The 24,025-nt window shown below is 34.0% G+C and overlaps 1 protein-coding gene across 1 annotated transcript in view; it reads right to left on the bottom strand.

Moving 5' to 3' along the window:
• Positions 1-24,025, bottom strand: part of LOC149798759 (neurotrypsin-like) — a 77,298-nt gene that overhangs the window by 44,991 nt on the left and 8,282 nt on the right. Inside the window, exons 2-3 of the mRNA XM_089957288.1 lie at positions 18,504-18,602; positions 2,219-2,360 (exon numbers count right to left, since the gene is read on the bottom strand). Coding sequence (XP_089813414.1) covers positions 2,219-2,360; positions 18,504-18,588 — 227 coding nt within the window. The 5' untranslated portion in view covers positions 18,589-18,602. The remainder of the gene's footprint in view (positions 1-2,218; positions 2,361-18,503; positions 18,603-24,025) is intronic.

Here is a 24,025-nt window from a genome sequence, read left to right as displayed (position 1 = left end):
TTCCTCTTTCCTCTTGTGATACTGGTATGAATTGGAATCAAGTTTATATATGTTTTTGCTCCACCAATGTTCGGTATATTCAACTCTACCCTGCTGAAGCATGCCTCTGGATCATCAAACGACGGAATGTACCTTTACGTTATGAAGATCGAAAACTATACACCATCACACGTCTCTGATTCAAAACCCAAATCCGCACGGTCCTCCTCCGTGCCATACTCTTTCATTACGATGCGTCATTGACAAGGCAGACAGAGGCTCGTCTCTAGAACTTCTTTGATCGATTTTCACAATCTTGCAAGGAATTTGGGCTTATCATCAGCCTGAAAAATACAGTAAGGATGTGTCACGCTGTTGAAGAGCCACATTCCACTAAGATCAACAAGTACGAACTTGAGCTTGTCCTCATGTCCACATATCCTGCGTCTGCCATCATTGCCTATCTCTCCTGACGCAGAATGCAACTCCCTCATTAGAACGGTTGCAAAGGAGGAAGAGACTCTGAAGCAAACAACAACCTGACTAAACGCACCAAAATACAAGTGTATCAAGCCTGGATTATCCACACCTCTTCAACGGCAGCGAATAGTCAACCCTATTCCCAAACAAAGAAAAGATGCTAAGCAGTTTAGACCTCGTCATCTACTGGAAGGATAGAGTTCCCAACAAATACGTTATAAGGCTTCATATATGGATGGGCGAAGGACAATAAGACTTTGAACATCAAAATGGGCATCTGAGAAGCACATGCACATAAACGAAGTAGCTAATGATAACACCTTAATCATGTAGTTCAGAGATGCAAGGGACAACAGTTGCATATTTGCAGAGGAGAAACGAGGCAGTATAATGGACAATATATGATAGATTGTTGCAACCCATGACAACACCATCAAGTCCTGCAGATGCAGCAGAGATTCTCATTCCAGAATGGGCATCTTCATCGCAGCTCCATCGTCATTATAGAATAAAAGATGCCGATAATTTGTAACCTACTTAAATTCAGCTTACCTTGCTTTGTGGCCAAATAAACTGCCGGACATGTTCTTTTGCATTTTGTTAACGTTGGATGAAAGACGAAGAGATTATGCGACCAAAGATTAGAAAAGCACTGAAGAAACGTTGCCTCCTGATTTCAAAAAATATATCGAAGAAGAAAGGGCCACGGGTTGTCTTGATATTTTGGAGACGAGTGGCCAGAGTGCTCAAGGATTGTACAAAATGTCCTCAAATTGCTTTTGGGTTGAGTTAATTTCCAAACAATTACTTAAGAATGAAAATGGATACAAAATTAATCAAGTGGCTAAGAACTCTCATAATTTAATATATTACTGTAGAGTTTATTCTGGTGATTGTTGAACAAATACAGCCCACCATACGTCGTTTAATGGTGAATGTAGCCGTACGTATATGATCTATGTAGATCACTTATCAAATTATCGGAAAACTTTTAGAGTAAGGGACATGTTGCTGCTTCTTGAAACAAAAAGAAAACGTTTAAGAAAGGCATGTTCCATAATATAAAGAGGTTATCAACAAGAACTATTTAAATGTTTTGGTCCAATGACGTTTTGGAACTCCTTTAACAAACACAAAGATTTTACTGTTGCTGTTCCAGAGAACATTTCTGCAAACTATACTTTATCATTTCGCATTATCAAGCCATTATATTATCCAAGAAGAAAACACACGTTTTTATTGACATGTGACAGAATGATTTATTGCATCAAAAGGCATGTCTTAAAGGACCAGATACAGAAAAAACGCAATATGAAATAAAATGCTACTAAATAAAATCATGACAACGCTTTTTTCAATAAATGGTTCATAAACGTATCGGAGATCCAGCAATATATAAACTGTTTAATGCATTTGATAGTGGTCGCTTTCTACACTTCATTCCCAAATGTACGTTCACTTGAATGATATGAAATCATATAATTATGAACCCATTAAGTTGTTTATCCAAATTATTCTCTAATAATGTTTTGAAAGGGAAACTGCAAATTAATCATGCCTAACTTTGATCTAGTAAAGTTACTTTCAACTAAAAAAAAATTGCTTACTTTTTAATACTTTTTATTCTTCTTATTATTATTATTCATGATATCATCTACTTCTTCGTTTTCTTCTTCTTCTTCTTCTTCTTCTTCTTCTTATTATTATTATTATTATTATTATTACTAGTAGCAGTAGTAGTAGTAATATAGGGACTTACGTGTATCCAAGCATTCTACAAATGACCCTAGCGTCTCGTTCGTCCCAATCATCATCACAAATGTACCCCCAAGATCCATTTACAGATATTTCAACATTTTCTTCATATTTAGTTGAACCATCAACGAGCCTTACATCCCATCCTGAAAGAAATAATTAATTTCAATACAAATATTAAATGGAAACTTTATTTTAATGAACGTGTCCAAGGAAGAGCAAAGGGTCCTAAATTCATCTGTTACAGTATTATATTTTTCATAGGATAGAAGAGTGTCCACAATAATATGTATGTGATATGTGAGTTTAAAAATGTGTTTGTGTGTGATACATTCACATATATACCCTACATATACGTATACAACTATATCAACATTTACATGCGTTACCTGGGTCAATAACAACTTGTTTTCACACGTGTAGCATGAAGAGAAAGTAAAACCGCATAAAAGTTTCACTGACCATTTTTACCATAAATTACCTATAAGTTAGGATAATAATGAGAGAAGGTGACGTTAATCCGGTACTAAAATTGATATGTAGGTTTTAGGAAACCAAAAATTCCCCGTAAGCATCATTTGTCGTTAAATATGACAAGATCGTATCTATAAAATGCGACTATTATTCAACATTTTGATCAGGAAATACAAAATGGTATAGTCAGAGACTTCTTCTTAGTGATAATATTTAGATACAAGATATATCTTTCTGCTTTTACAAAAGAATAAAATATTTTGAAATGTGAGATTTATGTTCCAGTTATCGGCATTCGTCAGACCATGCCCAAATAGTCTACTATTTTGTTTGTTACGAATTAATTTTTATCTAAAAGGGTGATTATATATATAAACAAAATCTCACATTCTGAAAATGCCCTGATTGCAATGCCTGAACGGCGCTAGTAAACAAGTTGGTTTGTGCTAAGGGCGCATGATGTCCAATTTCATTGCCACCCCTTTGCGACTGTCTTTGACATACATTTGTTAAGCTATCGTCCAGTTTCCATTGCAGCCAATTTTATTTACCTTCGCCTATCTATGACCGCCAACAAGCATGATGAGATGCACGTCTTGGGCGACACTATGCTGGATATGATCATTGATGACTTACACAAAGGGCGGCAAGGGTGATACAAACATATGGTATGCGAAGTCAACAAATATACCGCCATGAAAAATGAAATAAGATATACTCTACTCAAGGCATACACATGAGTTGCATTTGTTAAAATGGCATAAAAAGAACAAAAGAGCCGCGAAGAGATATAAGTATTGCTTTGAATTCATAACAAGGAGCATGGTGTCAGCAAAAGCCTCTGAAGCATAGAAAGCAATAAAACAATTGGAACAACATCCTTCTGACTCTAGGCCCATCCCAGCGCCTTTCCGCTTTACGATCTTGTCTTTTAACAAAGGACACTAAAAGGTGATGCCGAAGCAGTCTACCTTTTCACTTGCTTTTTAAGACAACTGAAACCAGCTTTACCGCCTCATGCCTTATCGCATTTCTGGAATGGACTTCATGCCTGCAACAAACGGTACTGGACTTCCAGTGCCGATATTTATCATTTTTCTTCTGATTTCATATCTTTGATGCATGCATTTCTAACCGAACGACTGTGGCACATTTCAGTTAATGATTACACCAAGGCAAATCTAAATAATAGCAGTGAAAATGAGTTCATTAATATTAAATTAAAATGGGCAAAGCGGACATCGAAATGTGCTGGTCTGTCAATCCAATGCCACACGTTTCCTGTTTAATCCACATAGACCGCAACATAAAATATTCATCCAATTTGTTATTTCTCAGAATTCAACAAGCATTGTTTTCATACAGTGGAACGAATTGGTAGGAATTCCGAGGCAATTCAAACTATGGACGCAATCACAAGTTAGAATTGAACCGCAGTTGATGTACTTACGATGAAACGAAACGCTAGTGTTTAAAAAGGAAATTCAAACTGTATGCAATATTTACCCCAGGGGATAAAGAGCAAGGTAGCTGTTTTGTGTGCATGTTTGGCATTTTAGCACACATAATATTTATATATTTACCAGCGTGACATTGTTTGCCAGATAGTTTGTTACATAATGATTAATTGTTAGGCACAGGAAGAATTATTTGCTTGTTTAGTCAATGAAACGTTATTTTAGTGAGAATATCTACGGATCAATAATTTGATGAAATGTAGTGGACAGACTGGTTTAAATATAACATCCGGTTAACGTATAATGAAACGTGTTTTGCACATAATTGAACACGTGTCACGTTATGCTCAAAAGAGATATAAGTCTACTTATAAGTGGGCAACTAATTTTATAGTTACTGGTGGAGTCTGGTCCAACCTCATGTGGCCCTTTCGGCCAGGCGACAAGCATTTGTAACTGCTGAAAACTAAATTTCAGCGTGACTGGACACTCGTCGCAAAAAACCTTGGCGAACAACATAACCATCTTTGTCTCCGGGGTACTCCGTTCGCTATCCTGATGTTCCATGCTAAAGTATTTTCGTGTCATTAATTTATACAACTAGCACTACTGACATAGAATAAATAACTTAAAAGATATGAGAAGAATCTAACGTTATTTACAGGTAGGTGATTATTTCGGCATCTCCTCTTGATAGTTAAAAGGAAAACACGTGCTCGCCAGTAAGGTATTTGCACGCATAATTGTGGCTTTTCCATCATTATAAGTTGGCCGCTGTGGCCTTAGGCAAGGTTTCATGGGTTTTCTCAGTCCCTTCTACGTACCATTTTTCGAATTCCTTGTCACTTTCACATTGTTATGTTACTATTTTATATCCCCAGTTCGCAATGCTATCAACATGCTTTTGTTGTGATATTCAATTTCTCAACTCTTAAGTCCTTAATGTTATACTGATCCTTAATGTTATATTGATCCTTACAAATCGTATTTTGGTCAATGTGTAGCTAATGATATAAAGATAATGGTATTCACGTATATGACGGCCGCTGATATAATTACCTAATATATATCTATATGTCAGATAATAATGATAAATGATGTAATGCCCGAAAATGTTTAGTCGTTTGATGCCCGTAAATTGTTTGGTAGTAATTCATAGCTCTCTAACGTAAACTAAAGTTCTGAAGTATCTAACCAAGTAGTCAACAACAAAGACAAAGAACTCAGAATTCCACAATATTTTGATAGAGATCTATACAAATTGCAATTAAAGTTTATTTAATTTGAATTTGAAATATTCCCTTAAATAAATGTTGATACGAATTTCATGGCCCATGTAGAGCTTAACCACTACGAATAACAAAAGGATTGATTCATAAATATACAAATAAGTTAAGAAATCATTTAAACACACATGAAACCTGTTTCATTAATTGGTTCATAATGTTCATAACGTTCAAGCGCTTAGCAACAAACAAGACGCTCTCACTGATTTAGGAATACAGCAAAAAGATGCACAGTGCCATACAAATATACATAAACTAACAAGTTCAAAATAAAGGTGGTTGTTCAATTACAAACAAACCACAAAGCATCAAACAAACACAGTGTACTAAAGATAAATGCCGTTTCCAAATCCGGGAAAAAATGGTCACAAATATTGAAAGGAACATTTGGTGTCAGGCAAAAACTTTAGATGCAAAAGAAGCAGAAACTGATGAATAAAACATTGCAATGACTTCAGAGAGGAGACTTAGGTCATATCATCAATAACAAATAGTTGGATGAAATTAATGTTTACGTTGGGAATCTATGTTTGGAAAAAATATTTAAAACTGAAATACATAATAAGATAAACACGTCCAATGAGTGAAAGACGATAAAGTTATTTAAGCAAAAAACCAGCAAGCACAATTGCAAAGTCTATCAACAAGATGAAGACCAGAGGGGAAGCAAATCGTAACTATAGTAAATTAGTCAGATCAATATCAAAGTTAAACATTTAAAAGAATGAAAACTATTTACTTGTATAAACCTATAAGAACTTGGACAGGAATCATAAGCTACGTAATAGGATAATTCGTGAAACGTCAGTAGTTTTTGTATGTTTCTTACCGATTAGAATGTTAATTAATACTTAAAATGAATGCTTTGTTGCCTATATTTTACATTTACTTTGTTCAAGCAAACGTTTTGTTTACGACAGCCTATTAACGAAATGGGTTCCATATCAACACTTTCTGATACACATATGCAGTTTTACATCGAAACACTTATCCCTGTCTAAGAGAATAGAAACTATTGACAGTCATTATCTTAGTAAAGTCCTTTTAGCATTCTAAGCTCGATTTCGTAGTGAAATAAAAAAACAACATCTGATAAGGTATTAAAACTATAGATCCAATTGTAACTGTCATAATGTTTAGATATTTAGTATATAGTACTCAAAGTTGTTTTCAGTACACAACACATTGACGAATACGGTACTTAATCAACAGCTCATAAGCAAAAACAAAGATAACTTTCAGGACATGAATATAACATCAGTTGGAAGCGAAACATCAAAACATTAAAATACGTTTTAAATTAAGTTATAGTTGATGTTTGTTTGAGTTGAAACCTACTTCACTTGGTAAATATGTTTACATTCACTTAACCTATTGGATTCCTTGCAACATATGATCATAATTATCACATATATTCCATTATCTACTTTTGAATACAATATCTATTGAACAGACTTTCTATATAGTAGAGTCTTACTGCTTTGAATGTTTGCAAAGTCTGTTTTACTGCAACACTGAACTTCGTCACTTTTACTACTAGTTCAATAATTTATTCTTTCCGTTTTGCATTATGTTAATGACATAAATGATGCTGAAAAAGTACTGTGAGGTATCACCGAATATGCAAATAATATTAATTCAGTCATAATAAATCATTTAAACTTCGAATGTATTAGTCCTTCTCTTCCAAGACAACAATGATAAATGGAAAGAGAGAAGTGTTAGGACTGATAATATGTGCAATGGTCCACTAATAAGTTAAAATTCTATCACTATCAATAACAAACTGTTCTGTGTCCTGTATTGGTATAACAACTGTTCTCTTGCACTTGCAATGTTTGCACTAAAGAATCGTAAGGCGGGAATACGAAAACATTAACAGGTCAAACTAGGATGCTGGAGCAGATATAGAACTATTGAATCACGCTAGGGTATCATGTCACCAAACAAAAATGTAAAGAACAGATGTCATAGTAATGAAACAATTGCATGGCTTATGGATGTTTTTCCACAACAATTTGAAATGAGAGCTTGTGCACATGTATTTTTAAAGTAGTAAACGATAAGTATTTCCCAATAAAAAGCGTCACTATGCCAGGCACTAGTCAACTATTCCACGTCACTATGTCAGGTAGTCACGGAGTGTCCGCCACATCAGATTTTGTATGGAATATAAATAATTGCAGAAATCGATATTGTTAAAAGTTTCAGAGATGTGATATAAATATTAAATGAGTTTAGCTTAAGCAAATTCACAAATCGCAGCATCAATATAAAAGAGCATTTCTTTACAAGATTGAATGAGAAGTAGACTAAGCAGAGAATTTGTGTTACAACATATCATTCATGAGAATGATAACAGACAAGCGGCATGAACAGTGATAGCAAGATGACCAAACTAATCTGTAAAGGACAAATCACGTATTTGATGTTTATAAATATACACATCTGTTTTCAGTTAGATTCAAAGTACAACGCGATAATGTGATGAACTTTACAAGATTAATCTACAACGATTTGACACAATCAGAGATAAATTTTTCCGAAAAACAAGCTCGATTTAAAACAGGTCATAGAATTTCAATATACGCAGAAGCTTCAACCGTACACAGGTACGAAATCAACAAAAATCTGATACCATTCATACACCTCAAAGAATAAAAGATATATTGAAATACGATTAAAATACATGTTCCAGTTTTAGATAGCTTATCGATAATGCATAACAAAACGTAACCTACAAAAAAAGTCATCAATACAGAGTATTTTCGGGATGAAGTAGTTGTTGGTGCAGACTTTCCTCAGCACGACACATATTGGCATTTTAGGCACCTGCTTCATCCAGAAAGTATAGTTCTTTTGACAAGTATCAAAAATATATTGTAACAAAAGAAAGTGGGAAACAGAATGGAAAATAAACTGACTTGAAAAAATGGTTAATGGAACAATGAAACAACATGTTGCACAAGAAAGTTCAAATTGAAATCCATACAGAAAGGTCTGTATAAGTATGTTGACTGATTAGTGGCAGGGAGCCTTGATTGTAATGGAAACATAGCACAAACGGATACAAATACGTGTTGTCAGCAGCTTATGTCTTCTCGGAATAATTTTGGAATGGAAATGTAATACACACATGAAGATTGCGTACATGATGCTTCTAGAAAGCTGTTGAAACACAGAAAGCTAAGAAAGGATCCTTTGTGTGAATGAAACAAGTGTTTAAACAAGCAAAGTTATGGTTTTGTTGAGACAGAAAACCACATTAACTATTTTTAAACCTATTTAGATCAATTAAAATACCTGCTACCTAAAGTGGAAGGGCTTGGAAGAATCCAGAAGTCTAGAATGTGAACGTATGTTGAGCAAAGTGAAACCACAATATAAGCTGATGCTTTAGCAAGAGTAACTGAGTCCTGTCGTAACACTTTACAAATGAAAACAACACCATTTGAAGCGAGGAAGAAAACAAAAGAGAAATCAAAAGTATTGATTATGTTAGCTGACAATTTGAACAACTTTATAACAGCTAAATCAAAAGCTGGTGAAACAGTCATTTGTTTGCATTGCAAAACATATTTTCTATATCCGGTTTCCTAACTTTACCGAGGATCTTTTTTTTACAATGATTAGGCAAATATTTTGTTCTGATCCATTTATTTGCAAACTTTACTTAAAGGAAGAACATGTAAATGGCATATTTTATCAACAAAGTTTATCTCTATACGACAGACAATATGAGCTATACGATGTTAATGAAATTTCGAAGAAAATGAGGAGGAAAGATAAAAGGCATGCAATTGTGAAATGGAATGGTCGTGAGATTTCCTTTAGCAGTGAGAAGAAAGCCGAAGACAATACTCTTTAAAACAAAACACAAGGCATACACAACAGTATTATGTTTGTCTAATTGGTATTGTTTGCTGTTGACTTTTTCTCAATGATTAGATGTTATGTATAATTTTTATGAACTTAGTCCAAAATGAAGTCCACTGTGGACCTGGTTAGGGATATTGAGTTTGTAACAGCATAATACATAGCTAATATTTCTCTGTGAACATAGATTAAATATTAGGATCATTATCAATATAGTTATACATACTTATCATAATCTGAATCTTTGATATTCGCAATCCCCTATAAACAAACTTGTGTACCTGATATTTTACATGTTCTCTAATATAATTTTATTAATAGACATTATCTTTTCATAAATTTTGACCCTCATCCTGGTTCCAGTTTTGTGTCTCAGCTTTTTATATAGTATTGTTTGCTTGAGATATTACACATGCTTGTCTTAACATTTGGAAACAGAATCAGTCTTACACTTGTGTTCAGATTTCCGTTTGGGTGGAAATATTTCTTTCAAAACAATATTGACTAGAAATACCAAGTGCTCATCAATACTATTTTTGGACAGAAAAAATTATTTGCAATTATAGTGAATTCAGACAAGAAAATTGTAAGATTATATTATTGCGATATATCAAAAGATTGAAAGCACATCATCAAAATTCATGCTATTGGAACATTAACACGTTTGAGACAACAGGCATATCAAAACATTCAATATCGGAACTTTGTTGCAATACTACTGGAATTCAGTTGCAACATTATACATTATACATTTGGATTCGTGATACAACTTCCAGGACTAATGGTATTTTATTCACAACACTATCAGTCTGTTTTAAATTTTCACTCTGCTTTCTAGGGAACTTATGTGTCTGTTCAATTTTATAAAACTTGTCGGTTTTCTCTCTTTTCTGGTACTTAGTTTGAGACCACAAAGTAGTAACAATACCTAGACAGCAATATGAAGGCGCCTGAAAGCTTTTAGCTTTTGAAAGGAAGTTAGTTCCTACAATTCAAAACGAGGAAAATGTGTATCCGTTTGCAACTACGACCTAGAAAGTATGAAGAACATTTATTCAGAGAATGCTGGTCATGGCTTATGGTAAGCATCGCTATATATATTTACTAGCCAGTGCTAGGACGTGAGTTATAAAAGAAAGTTTAAGCATCAGAGCTAAAGGTAAAAAAAATGGAATATGCGAGATAAAAGAGGTTGAAGATAAAAATTAAAATGAAGTAAAAAGAAAAATAAACAAATTAGAATGCCGCGAGTTTTGATTGGCAAGAGGGACGGGGCACAGAAAAAGACAAATATTGGTGCTGGTTTTTATATAGATATATGATGTTATTTATGTAATAACAATCTCTGTTCATAGAGTAATTTACTCATGAGATCGTTGTCATCTACGAATTGTTCTTGAAATTCGCTGAAAAGCGATACCATGTTTCGTTATCTCAATAACCAGCATCCGTTTTGCATATAATCTTGCCCTCAAATTTCCGTACTTTCATTCACGATACCGCCTCAAATAGGAAATGAAACCGAACCCTCAAGATCTGTTTCAATGTGATAAGCAGTTGGTAATATGAGATACGTATCTCAATACAATTTGTCTTTCTAAAAGCATAAGGCTTAGACGAAACAAAACCTTATAAATTAAGAGACAATACAGTACAACAACGTTCGATTACATTACAATACAATGACACGGGCAAACAAAGTAAACTAAATAAATTCATAAATAAAAATGTATGCATTCAAAGTGAAAACTACCCCGATGCATTGATATTTTTCATTTAACCTAGGATTCTCTTGTATTATTTTCGCTATCATTGATATGAAGTTGGCAGTACTTTATCTGTATCTCCATCTGCAAATAAATTTTGTAATAAATCTGTATGTCATCAATATATTTGGATGATACTCCCTAGCTTAGTACGTTAACTGCTTGCATCATTTGAATGTGATAAGTAACTGACGATCAGTAACTCGGCAAAATATATCAAAATCGTGCTTAATCTAGCATTATACCCAAGAACTTGTTAAAACGCAAATTCACTGCAAATTTGGTTGAAATTATTAAAATGTAAATGTTTAAATATTCACAATTCAGTGATGCATTTTAAGTTGAGGAACGGCATATCTTCGTATCAAATGATGCACAATAGTCGGATCATCACACTGATCGGTCATCTTGTAAATAAATCTTCATAATAATTTTTTATTATAATAAAAAACGGTGCTGTCTGAGTATTTTATGTGTAAGCCCGTAACACGACGATAGTAAACCATTATTTAAACAGCATGATAATCTCAAGGGGAATTTCAAGACGGAGCTTGACAGATAATTTGATTAAATTTAAATCAAAAAGTTGTTAAAGCCTACACCGTTTGAAAGTTTTTACAATTTGATCACTAAATATATAGAAAAAACTAAAAGCGAATATTTAAGAAATATCATGCCTCGATTTAGCATAAATATTTGATCTAATTTAAAGGTCGATATAATGAAAAATTAATATTGATGTATGTATCAAAATCAGATGTAATTATATTCAAAATTGTCAAGTTTATTTGCAATGGCTGAAGCCGAGTGCACTGTGTTTATTAATCGTATCGCTTTACTCGATATTGCCGACCGATTAGTACATTGTCTGCACGTTCGAGGTTCGCGTTTATCATGTGACCTTGTAAAATGCTGCTTTCAAGTGATTATGTTGTTACAACTTCCTTTGGGATTCTGTACCACGCATATGCTAGGTTATATACATTGTTAGTGACTAAAACGTGGACAAATAATGAATACAACGGGATAATTTTATAATAGATATGCTTCAAATCGATCATTTTCCTTGTCGAAATGTAGTATATAGCTTTTATAATATCTTTCAAATATTCGTTGTTATTATTTTTATTACGAAAAGTCTCATATGCTGTATCTTGTATTAATTACCAATCACTTAATTCAGTCACGTTTATACTTTTATACTTTCCGTACTTTTTCCCATTATACCTCAACCAGGACTGACTGCTGCTTTAAACAATCGGAGACTGGATAAATGTATTGAAAACCTGTTGGTATTTTATGGTATATATAACTTAACTGAAATCGGCTTTTTGCTATAAAACAATAGTTTAGGATGAAGCAAACGGTGTACAAATTGTGTTTTTACCAATTGTAAATATCAGTGTTCACATTGTAGAATGAATACAAATACCAGATATGTAGTCACCAGCATAGTCATACATGGAAATAATGATTAATATAAGATATATAGGGCCTAAGGAGTACTATGAGCATGTACCAAGCACTTTTATAATGGTATTATACATTTACAAGATGCGGATTATATACGTATGGAGCACAGACCCTTTGGCCCCTTGGGCAGCAGACTCGTCAGGCTCTGTCTTGGTTGGGTGACCCATATTTTTGTAAATACAGTCAATATCATATATTCCGTAGAGGCATTAGAGAATTCTTTAACCACTCTGTAAATAAAACGTTACTATCTTCATTAAACGAGAAGTAACGGACAAAACAGTTTGCCTAAATCCACAAATTACCCAAATAAACAATGGTCACTGTAACTTATCGGATAGGGGAATTGAGAAAGATACATATTTAATAGTTTGACTTTCGAGTAGCGTATCTTTTTTAAATAATGTTTATTTATGCATATTAATACACGCTAATTTAAGAACACATATAAATGTAATTCTTTATGAAAAGATTAGACAAATACATAAATCTATTTCACTGTAACTAAATTAGGCCCTAAAGACAATTTTCTCTTTAACCATATCCAGATAGAGCCGCATCAAATATGGGAGTTACGTAGTGGCAAAAGAGCTAATTTTCAGGCTGGTGGATGGTTGCTAAACAAAATATATCCGACTGAAAGAACGATAAGAGCATCGTGAAAACATTATATATATATATATATATATATATATATATATATATATATATATATATATATATATATATATATATAGTCCTCGTTTGATCTATAATTACATTTGTGGTTGTATTTTTACGAATGCTGTTCTTGTCAATTGCCATAATGTTAATTAAAATATCGCCTCCTATAAAATAGACACCCTATGGCCCGGGTTTTATACAGTCATGAATTAAAGCTACTAAACCTATTTTATATGTATTTATTTAGTATCTAATATTAGTACAAACAAGATGGACTCAGCTAGTTACGCTTTGTATACCAGAATTATCCTCTTCTTTCTTAAAATTCATTCTTAACTTGCATAGATATTAAAAATAGCATAAGCAATATGAAATTTTTACTGTATAATCAAATAGTATATCTGTAGCAATATATTAAGCATATATTTCGAACAAACATTCCGTTTCTTTCTCTTTAAAATCATTTTAAAAAATGTAATCACTAGTAGATGTTGAAAATGATTTGCCTGTCCATAGTAAAAAATGGATTTTTGTGAGTAAGGAAATTGACAAGGGACAGGAAATTAGATTTGTCTTCGAAATCTTTTTGGCTCTTTAACTTGAACTTAAATGAAACTGAAACTATGTTCAAGGAATTTATTATGTCTGGAGTGGAGTAGCGAATGGGTATAATTATTCACTGACGTCCAACTCTGCATCCATAACAAATCGGTTTTAGAACAATATCAAAATGATAACATTAAACATAGGGCCATCACAATGTGTAGCATAATAATGTGTGCATACAATCTGACTCTAATGCCAGTTAAGTAACATTAACACTTTTAAGATTTGAAAATTTTAAGACTCCCACTCTTATTACATTTACATTTGGTGACGTCCATTTGGTTGTAAGCATCATAGCACGAAAATAAAAAAAAGTTTGAACGACGTTGATATGAATTTTAAGCTTAGCAGGAATGTTTGTTCTACCTAAATATCGAATAAAAGCATAACCTGAACTTTTATTGCATTCATAATTTTCCCTATCGTTAATCTGATATTGCATTTAAGCGGGTCTCTAAATTAATAAATGGTCACAGTTTCGTCATTTTACTAACGTAAAAGTTTAAATACTTTTAATATTTTTTGGTTGTCTGCCAACAGATTCATAACATTATGACCCAAAGTTTGAAAGTTATGTAAAGACGAAAGTGGTAAACATAGCTACCTCTCAATCAGGTGATCCTGGTTCAAACTAGCAAATGTTGAAACTATTTTGTCTTTTTTCATGTTCTGTTTTACCTTGAATTTAGAAGGAGAATTTTGTTATTAGGCCTATTTAAATCTTTTGTGCGAAAGTACACAAACATCAGCAGAATATAAACGATATACTGCTGTAATGTCTGCGCGGGATCGTGAATACATTTAGCATAAAACATAAATTTGTTTCCTTGGCATTAATAGAAGATATATTTCATCGAGCGGGTGAAAAACTCAGTGTTTGCACTCGTAGCGTCGCCACTCCTAAAAATTCTGGGTTTTCCACTCATTGAATGAAATATATCCATTATTTATTTCAAATGATTTCGCTTTGCTATTATTAGTTTCTCTGACCACGGTATATATTGGTCTATGTAAGTATTGCATGTTGTAAAACCATCCAAGTCCTTTTACTACATTACAGCAAAGTATTTTGTCCTCAAAAATATATAAATGTCATAAAAAAAAGTGTTCAAATAGAAGGAGGCATACCACTACCATTTAGGTATTTAGCTAAATCATGGCCTGCAATCACTCAAAGTTATGTCTGGCATTGATGTTAAAAATGTGACATGATGGAAACGATTTTATTTAAAAAATAAATTAGGATAATATGTTTCCACTCGTGTTGGTACTTATACAGTTTGCTTGTAGGAAAAACCAATCATACACGTTTGAGGCAAGACGTGGTAAACGAATCTCAAGAAGAGTAAATCAGATATGACGATGTGCGTTCCTTGTATTCTAGCTACACTAATATGCTTGATTCTCCACTGCGAGTCCTGACATTTTAAAAGAACACATCGACGTGGAAAACATTAGTTAGTATGACAGGACTGAATTGATTAATTGTAAAGTGTTGACACGGACGAAATGGTCCATCATATTCTGCCTCATCATTGTAAAACCTGATGTTTCCTTGATGCTGTACATATTACAAAAAAATGTACGTACTCAAGACCGACCATGTTGCAATGATGACCAGTAACGAGCGTTGGCATGAGTATGATTGCGGGCCGAATTGTTTCATGTTCTTGATAGTGGATACCGCTTGTTAAAAGAACATGTAAGTTGTTACTTTCCTACCACAGACTAATACCAAGAAGATGGCGACGACTCCATGAAAGGGATGTCTCAAGATATTCAATTAATTTCTGAAATTGAAGCGAAAAGGTAGCACCTGCACATGTTGTTGCATACTGTAGAAACAAAGAGAAATACAAAGAACAGTACCGATCTTTAGAAGGCATCGACTTGTAAAAAGTCACCCCAAAAAAGGAAGAAAGAATATAATCGAATGCAACTGTCATGCTGAATTGAGTGTGGATACATTTGGTGAAACGTTATCTAAAGGTTTCTACTTCCAACTCATTGACAAGACAGGAAAACTCATTAAACAACTGAAAATCATACGTGAAGTTTTGTTTTGTAGTGAATTATGTGAAGTTACAAAGTTGGCACCACCCGAAGAGACTGGAAATGCTATAGTTCTTGCCTACGAGACAAACAATGCCCGATTAAAATTGGATACTGTCTTGGAAACGGTTTTGAGATAGATCTCTGGGTGTACAGCTACCGTCCTGGAAGTTACAACCAACACATATAAGACGAACGTTTAGGAAGTTGGACCGATGAACATCTTGAAGGTACTATTTTCAGTTTTGGTTGCGATGGAAAAAATATTACCGTTACTAGTACCGAACGAAATAAGGACGACATTGTACCATATGTAATGCAAAAGGTCTGACACAGAGCTATCGTTCCGATCCAGTGGTGAACTTTGAATGGGGCCTTAAGGACATAAGACTTTCGCATGAAAACGTTGCATCTTCTCAAACAGTTTCGTGTGAGAGATCACAGCATTTTAGTCAACTGATGTATAGAAATAAAAACGAGATTTCTATACCGTAAGAGGTTACTTTGCGGAACACTGATATTCAGTATCAAAAGGGAAAGGTTCTAAGACAAAAATAACTGTGAGTGCAAACGCGGAAACAGAGATCTTTGAAGGGGGACCTTTTCCGCTTTAATAGCGAAAACAATGTCGTTCGTGTGCTTACATATGGACGACATCCATGCACTATTAAGCCACGATGGATGCCAATAGCTCGTCGAGATTTACAATTCCTATGGTTTCGCCTGTTTATTGTGACAATCAAAGTCGATGGAGCACGTTCAAGAAATGGCTTAGAAATGATCTGCATATATCAACCTCTACAAACGTTTAGCCAGAGCTCGAATTGTCTACTTTGGACGAGGAGACCAAGTAAAATGTTTCAGTTGCATCATGAGGATCCACACGTGGAAGTATAAAAATTCAGATTTCCCGAAACATGCGTATGGTATACGTGCGGTTCTTGCCTTTCCTTGTTGACTCATGATTTCTATCCTCTTGAATATATCTAGAAGTCAGAATTCGTAGTTTTCTCCTAAATTACGAGGTCGCAAATAAAGACAGCATGTATAAATTCAAGTGAAACGCAAATAATACTTGCATCCATTATGATATGGACATTTAACTGATATAAGAGGGTTGATACTTTGAAAGAGTTCAAAATGTCATATTTAACTTCAAAAGATTTCAGATGAGTATAATTTGAAAGACATATCACCTCAAGATGAGACTTTTTCAAGCATGTGGTGTACGGTTAGATGGTTGCTGAAAAAATTCTCTAATATGATTTACAACCGGTAAATCGTTTGTATTATTTCATCAAAAAACACAATTCAGAACTTACCTTTGCAGCTGGAAGAAGACTGATTACTTTTAAAATGTTCAAATGCTCAGACATTGAATTACAAGACTAACCATGCCACGAGTTTGTCATCAGTATTTCACTAAATTCTATGGAAGAAGCTTAATTACTGTGCTGAATGTTTAGACGAGACTTAAATATATTTAAAAGACGATTTCCTAAAGCGCCCTAATTCGTTTGAATTTTGAACCACGTGTGGTAAATGTGACAGTGACTAGCTTTCTAGGATTTTGCTTACAAGCAAATTCATTGTGTCAACTATCTGCGTGGGTTCGAGTCTCAGATTCGGCCAATGTGGGTATGTGAGAAATCTTGCCAGTAGTTTCTCGACGGTAGGTGGTTCTTTCCGGGGATTTCCCGGGTTCTTCCTCCACCATTAGTACTGGCCGCCATGTATAGCCTATCATGTGCTGAAAAATGGCGTTAAACCCTACAACAACAATCACTGTGTCAAATTTAGAACAGTAAATTTAAAAACGTGAAAAGCAAACGTTTTTAAAGCACGAAATTCTTATTTGTGTTTAAATTGTTACTAATGTGACGAAAGCGAGCTGCATACCTTCGCGTGAAGAATGGATTCATCGTACTTTATGAACTCTTCAGAAATTTCTATATCCATCTGATCTCTCCATCATATATTAAACTGATCGGATGTACGTGCCTGGAAAAATCTTGGATTTGATGCTCCTACACAAGAGGTGATTGAGTTTGCCACAGACATACTGTGCAATTGATTAAAGGGAAGAATCTGCCTTCACGACTTTGGAGGAATAGTTTGAAGTGAATGTGGAATTTGAACCTGTTCTAGTGGAGGAAATACATATGTTGCCTTAGAGCCTTGATTTGGAAGCAGTAAAAGAAGAACTTGGAACAAAGAATGAATTATTGCGATGCAATAAGAATAGTATTGTACAAGTGCAACACATTGAGGTTCCAAGCCGGAAAGGGTATAGCAGATTAACTCCGCAGAGACTAGAACGACGGAGGCAGATCATATACATAGGTTAAATATTACCTCGGTGGATAAAGTACGTTGTGAACTTTCATTCGATATTCAACTTCTGTGACTTTAATTTGTACCATCCTTGTGTACAAAGTGATGTCTGGTAATTTGTTTACGTGTATTAATTTTTTTTATGGGAATGGTGTATCAAAGGCAGCGTGTGTAACTGATAACAGAGAGAAAGACATGAATTAGTGTTTAGTTTTGTTGTGTTTCTGTTTTGCTGTGACATAATATGCATGCCATATCCAGCTAATTCAAGCTTTGAATGCATAATTTCGAATTATAAATACCTGACACGGGAATGATTGCCCAGCCCAGTGTCACAGCCACAAGTATAAGTCTCTCTATACTCACTTGGGTTGACATGGTGCTCATAAACTTATCTTAACCTGGAAATTAATGAAAACAGAAATCGTTCATTAATGAAATTGATTTCAAAATGATGTCATGCAATGTCAAGTATCATTATAGAGTGTATTCAGGCCATTTATTTTCTTAGATGATTTACATTTCGCCAAGCATTTATAAATTTCTTATTTCAAGTCTGTGATCGCTACACATTGTTTAATGTGATTATTATAATAAGATAGCTAGCATGTTTTCTAATTTACCTTGTGTATTTTAAATTTAAATTATTAATTAGTTTACTGCGATTCCTATCTTTTTAATTTGCTTGAATCAATCTGAATATTTGGTGGGTGAGTGGAAATTTGGTGGAAAAGACTGGAGATGCTCCGATTTATTAGTTATGTGACAATTGACACAATTGACATATTGCCAGTCTTCAAACAGTTCAGATCCTAATTTTCCATTTTTATTTTGTTTAAGATGTATAATGAATACAAAATGACAAACAGCATTGGCATAAATGTATTTTTGGCTAGTAGTAAATTACTTCACAGAAATTAAGTTGCACAAAAAAATGAAAAATTAGGAACTGTAATATAATTGATGTGTCCATGAACTGACCTAACGAAAACGTCTATATGCTGTCCATTATTAATGATCTAGCGACCTCCCGAATTCGGATATGCGACGCAGAATAAAAACCAATGAATGTATTATTTATTTAAATAGTTTCAAACAATTAATATATTTGTTGGAAACTATCTTTTGGAACATTGACCAAAACTAAATAAATGTCTACAATAATTCCCTACTGTCTCATTAAAAGATTAGGCTCACACTTAGATCTAGTGGTGAAAAGTGTGTAAAATAATGAAAGAGTCTAGCTTGAGATCATTCTTCTCAGTATTTCCACGGACCTTAAGATAGCAGTCGTTCTAAAATAATTTCCGTCTAATCCAATTAAGGACGACATCTTCACAAGACTTTCATTTCATACCTGTATCGTTGTTCGTGGTAACGCTAGTAAGATTTATCGGTATTCAATTCTAAGCCGTAGCTCGATATTTCATCCCAGGTACCATGAGATACATTCAAAACACACAATACACATAATTATTTCAGTCTCTAATTTCTAAACACAAAAAGACGAGAAACCTTGACCTTAAGAATTTTCCAACGTAAAATCATCGCAATAATGCTCGGTATGGCAATTGTAACATAAATTTGTTAATTGATCGGCTTGAAAAATATTTTCCCAAAACCAATTCATCAAACAAGCAATCATTGGCATGCTCTAAATTTATGAATAAAGATGTAAATACAAATAGCACATACCCTGGGCTTTTTATAATGCAGTAGATGTAATCGAATATACAATTGCGAGAAAACATTTGTAACTGTTGGCATGATGAATGTACTTAATTACAAAATAATGCGTTTGCTATTGGTACTAATATTTAACTTTCTAAAACCTAAGATCCTAATAAATACCCCTTGACATCAACTCTCTTGCGTTCACTGTCACAATGCGAAATTTATGAGATTCCGGCATTCCTTAAAAACTTTACCTTTATCTCACTGTCGATTAATAACACCAATTCCATGCAATGTACAAAACTTCATCGGTAATCTATCATTTCTCGTCTTAATTTAGTAAAGTCTTACCTTAATATAATTAAGCACTCTTCAAATGTATACACAGGATTTCAAATTATATAGGTAGAATGTTTAGAAATGTTAAACATATAATTACCATCATTGCTTGCCCTCACTAAAGAATTTGTTTCTACCTGCAATATTAACAGTCTTAGACGTCGAAATGTTTGATATGTTGGAAAGTCCCCACTCATTTCAAGCATTCGAAAGAAACAAAAGAGACTGATTATTATAATTGATTGAGTTTTGCAAAAATACTCTGTAAAATATTGTAGGTACTATTGTTTTCTTTTTGGATTCAAATCTGGTTTTGTTTCGTTTTTAATGAGCTGTAGTGAAATTGCTGTAGCTCCAATGTTCTTGGCACATTTTCATTTTCCCAGCATTTTTTTAAAAAAATATAGTCAAATAAAGAATTATTTATATTCAGAAAAAGATGTTATTTGATTCTGTCAAATCAGTTTATTCAGTTTTCGTTTATGCCTTCCAGATCAGTTTTTACGTTAATTACATTGGACGTGACTATTTATGAAAGATAGTATAAAGTAGTTCTCCATACAATTTATACAGAAATAAACGCTATTTGGCTATTGGGTCTGATCAGACGCTTATGTTCTGCCCAATGAAAATCTGCTCTTCATTTATTAACTGATGCAACTGCAATTATATATATATATATATATATATATATATTCTTAACATCTGAAGCAGAATTAGTCCTATAAGTGTGCTCATTATTTCATTTAGATGGTATTATTTGTTCAAATTATTATCCACTGCAAATATGTATAATATTCTTGTACAGGAACATTAATTTAGAATTATTGTGATTTCAGGCAAAAGTTTTGATTATATTTTTGCGATAGATCAAAAGACTGCACATCGCAACGCTACAGGTCAGGAGATATTATCATATTCGAGACTACAGGCACGTCACATTGGAACTTATTTGAAATTCCACTGGAATTCAGTATGAACATTATACATCTTGATTTGTATAAATCTCTTTCGACTTGTTGGGATTTATTTCTCATTAACATACATTTGTTTACCAACATGTTCACTTAGTATTCCTTCGTATTCTAAGGAAATAAGCTATTTGTTGTATTTTACAAAACACTCGGTTTTCGCTCTTTTCTCTTAGTTTAAGACCATAAAGTCGTAACAATACAGATAGCGCCAAATATTTGTGCGTGTCCAGTTGATGGCAAAATTAGATATGTGCGCTGTGCTGCGTGTGGGAGTATTGCTTTCCTTACGTTAGAAACATTAGAGAAGAGTCATAACCAATTTTCTGCAATAAAGTTTGAATCGGCATAATTTCCAGGCACCGTGTTTGTAGACCATGCAACGGACAGATATTTTGGAGTATAAACACGGACAAGAATTCTTTTGAAAAGGTCATGCACGAACTGGAAGAAACAATTAAACACGAAAATGATCTGTAGCCATACCATGGCAGATAAAATGTTCGCAGCCGGCTAAACATTGGACCAAGCAGCTCCAGCGACCGTTTAAGAAAAGGAAAAGTAGGTATTTGACTTGAATTGTATGTGAAAGATGGGCACAAAAGTGAAGCATTACTCTCCAGAATAGACCGAGCAGTATGTAATCATGCCAGGAAATCAGACTTGACCGCGGCAAATTTGGCTAGACCCCCCCCCCCAACACACACACACACACACACACACACACACATAGTAGCACCCTTTAGAAACTTCGATTACGGCAAGGATAGTTCTCTTCTGCCAGCGTTAGTGAAATGTACACTGGCTACTAACCATTCGATGATATCAACTGTCGCATGTGCGCTTGAATGCGCACTACCCATTGCTGAGGTGCTGTCGCTTGGCACAGCAACGCAGCATCTGATTAAGGCGATACCGCCTTGAAGGTTGAAAAGCCTACCACTCTGGGTTCAGCGGTTCTCGCTGTACCAGCACGATTGGAAAGCGCGATGTCCTGGGGCTGTAAAGTTGCGCCAATTAGTAGTATGTCTACATGTATGTTGATGGCAACTATACATTTTGTTCGGTGTATTAAGTACTAGGAGCTTAAACTACATGACAAGAAATGGCATAACCCAACATGCATTCTTTATTTCAAAATATAAATTGATTTCCCTAAAATGTTAAGTCGAAAAAAGTAAAATAATTAAAAGTAACTTAAAGTATGGTATGAATTCCTAAAGTTTCCTTAATGAACTCTCAATTTTACAGTAATCCGGAAATTCTCAAGAAGTATTCTGAATGAAGGTTCTAATGTGCTTTTGTGCTAGCACCAGGGAAAATAACAATGTTCTAATATCCAAAGTATTTACCTCAAAGAAAATCCAATAAAAGTTGAATGTCACAAAAGTCTTTGAATATTTCACGGTAATCCCAAGAAATCAATTAAATATCCAAGTCATTGAATAATTACACAATAATCCAGTAAGGTACTGTCAGTTTAGAATAAAGGGTTCAACTCTGCCATTTCAAAGTTCAATAAGTAAATAATCAAGATTCCTTTGTTTTCTCACACAAGACTGATAACTGTACAATGGAACGCTGATTATGAAATTTCTTTATACAACCACTATATTCGCATAAAATATACAACTCAAAATCATTAGAGTATACTTTCATGTATTTAAATTAGTTCATATTGCAAAATATCTTTGCAGTCAATGTACGAGTTTTCAATAATTTAGTGCATCAGCTGCTAGGGCGTTAAGGACATATCCAGAGTACAAATGTTCCCCTAGGATCACGTGATTCTGCCGTGACCTCCAATCAACACTCATAGCCTATTTAAGCTAAAAATAGTATGTTGACATGAACTTGGTAATTCGACCTTAAATTTTAAATGGGAAAAATACTACATAATACTTGTACTGTACACATGCGATGTGACATCGCCTTTAATGTGAGTTCTATAATATTAGAATACAAATCATAAGAATATTATCATTAACCAATGTGACGTAAATAAAAACAATATTGTAAAAATAATATATGTGATATATATATCTGTAACATATGTATTTGTTTATTTCCCCTTGAACTAGTGTAAATCGATGATATGTCCAAGAAACAAATCCTGAGACAGAATTAAGGCTCGCTGTGGCCAAGATGATTTCAGGCTTTGCTAAAAGGAGTTTTTCACCATTCTTGCATATGAACATAAGGAATGAGAAGACGGCAGTAACGCCCTAGACGGTACATAAGCTGGAACTTCAATAACGGTGGCGGTTAGGTTAATGCTAGCACTGCTTCTACCAAGAGTTGCAGCCGTCAACACCGAGTTTATGCCAGTGTGGACATTTGTCTATTTTATATTTTTTTTATAAAGAGCAAGGCGATGCTCGGTTTTGTTTTGCAAATCGTGCCTGAGAGACCTTTTTTATTTGAGTTAAAGTCCCAAGGACTAATGGTTATTTTTCCAATACATGATAATGGATTCAAGGCCTAAATTAAGTTAATATAGTGATACACCTGAAACAATTTGCCCCCAAATTTCAAAAGCTTGGATGTTCTGTACATTTGAAATAACAGAAAAGAAATTATGAAGTTTGACATTTGTTATCATCAGTACCAAACAAAGACACATTGCTAACAGCAGCTATAAGGAGTCACGAACTTCTTTTCGAAGTTTGCGTTAGTCTGTGAATATATATTAAAACCAAACGAGAGAGAGAGAGAGAGAGAGAGAGAGAGAGAGAGAAAGAAAGGGTCCTTATTGTTTTAAATCTTATGATTCCATCAGCATCAGCTTTACTAATAAAATCATCAAACGCTGACTCAGTTTAGAGTGGGTGTTTTTTTTT

The sequence above is a fragment of the Sinohyriopsis cumingii genome, chromosome 5 (genome assembly GCF_028554795.1).
Source record: "Sinohyriopsis cumingii isolate HCF-2022 chromosome 5, ASM2855479v2, whole genome shotgun sequence".
NCBI lineage: Eukaryota > Metazoa > Mollusca > Bivalvia > Unionida > Unionidae > Sinohyriopsis > Sinohyriopsis cumingii.
Note: the sequence above shows the minus strand (reverse complement) of the source record. Positions and strands in the feature narration are given on the sequence as shown.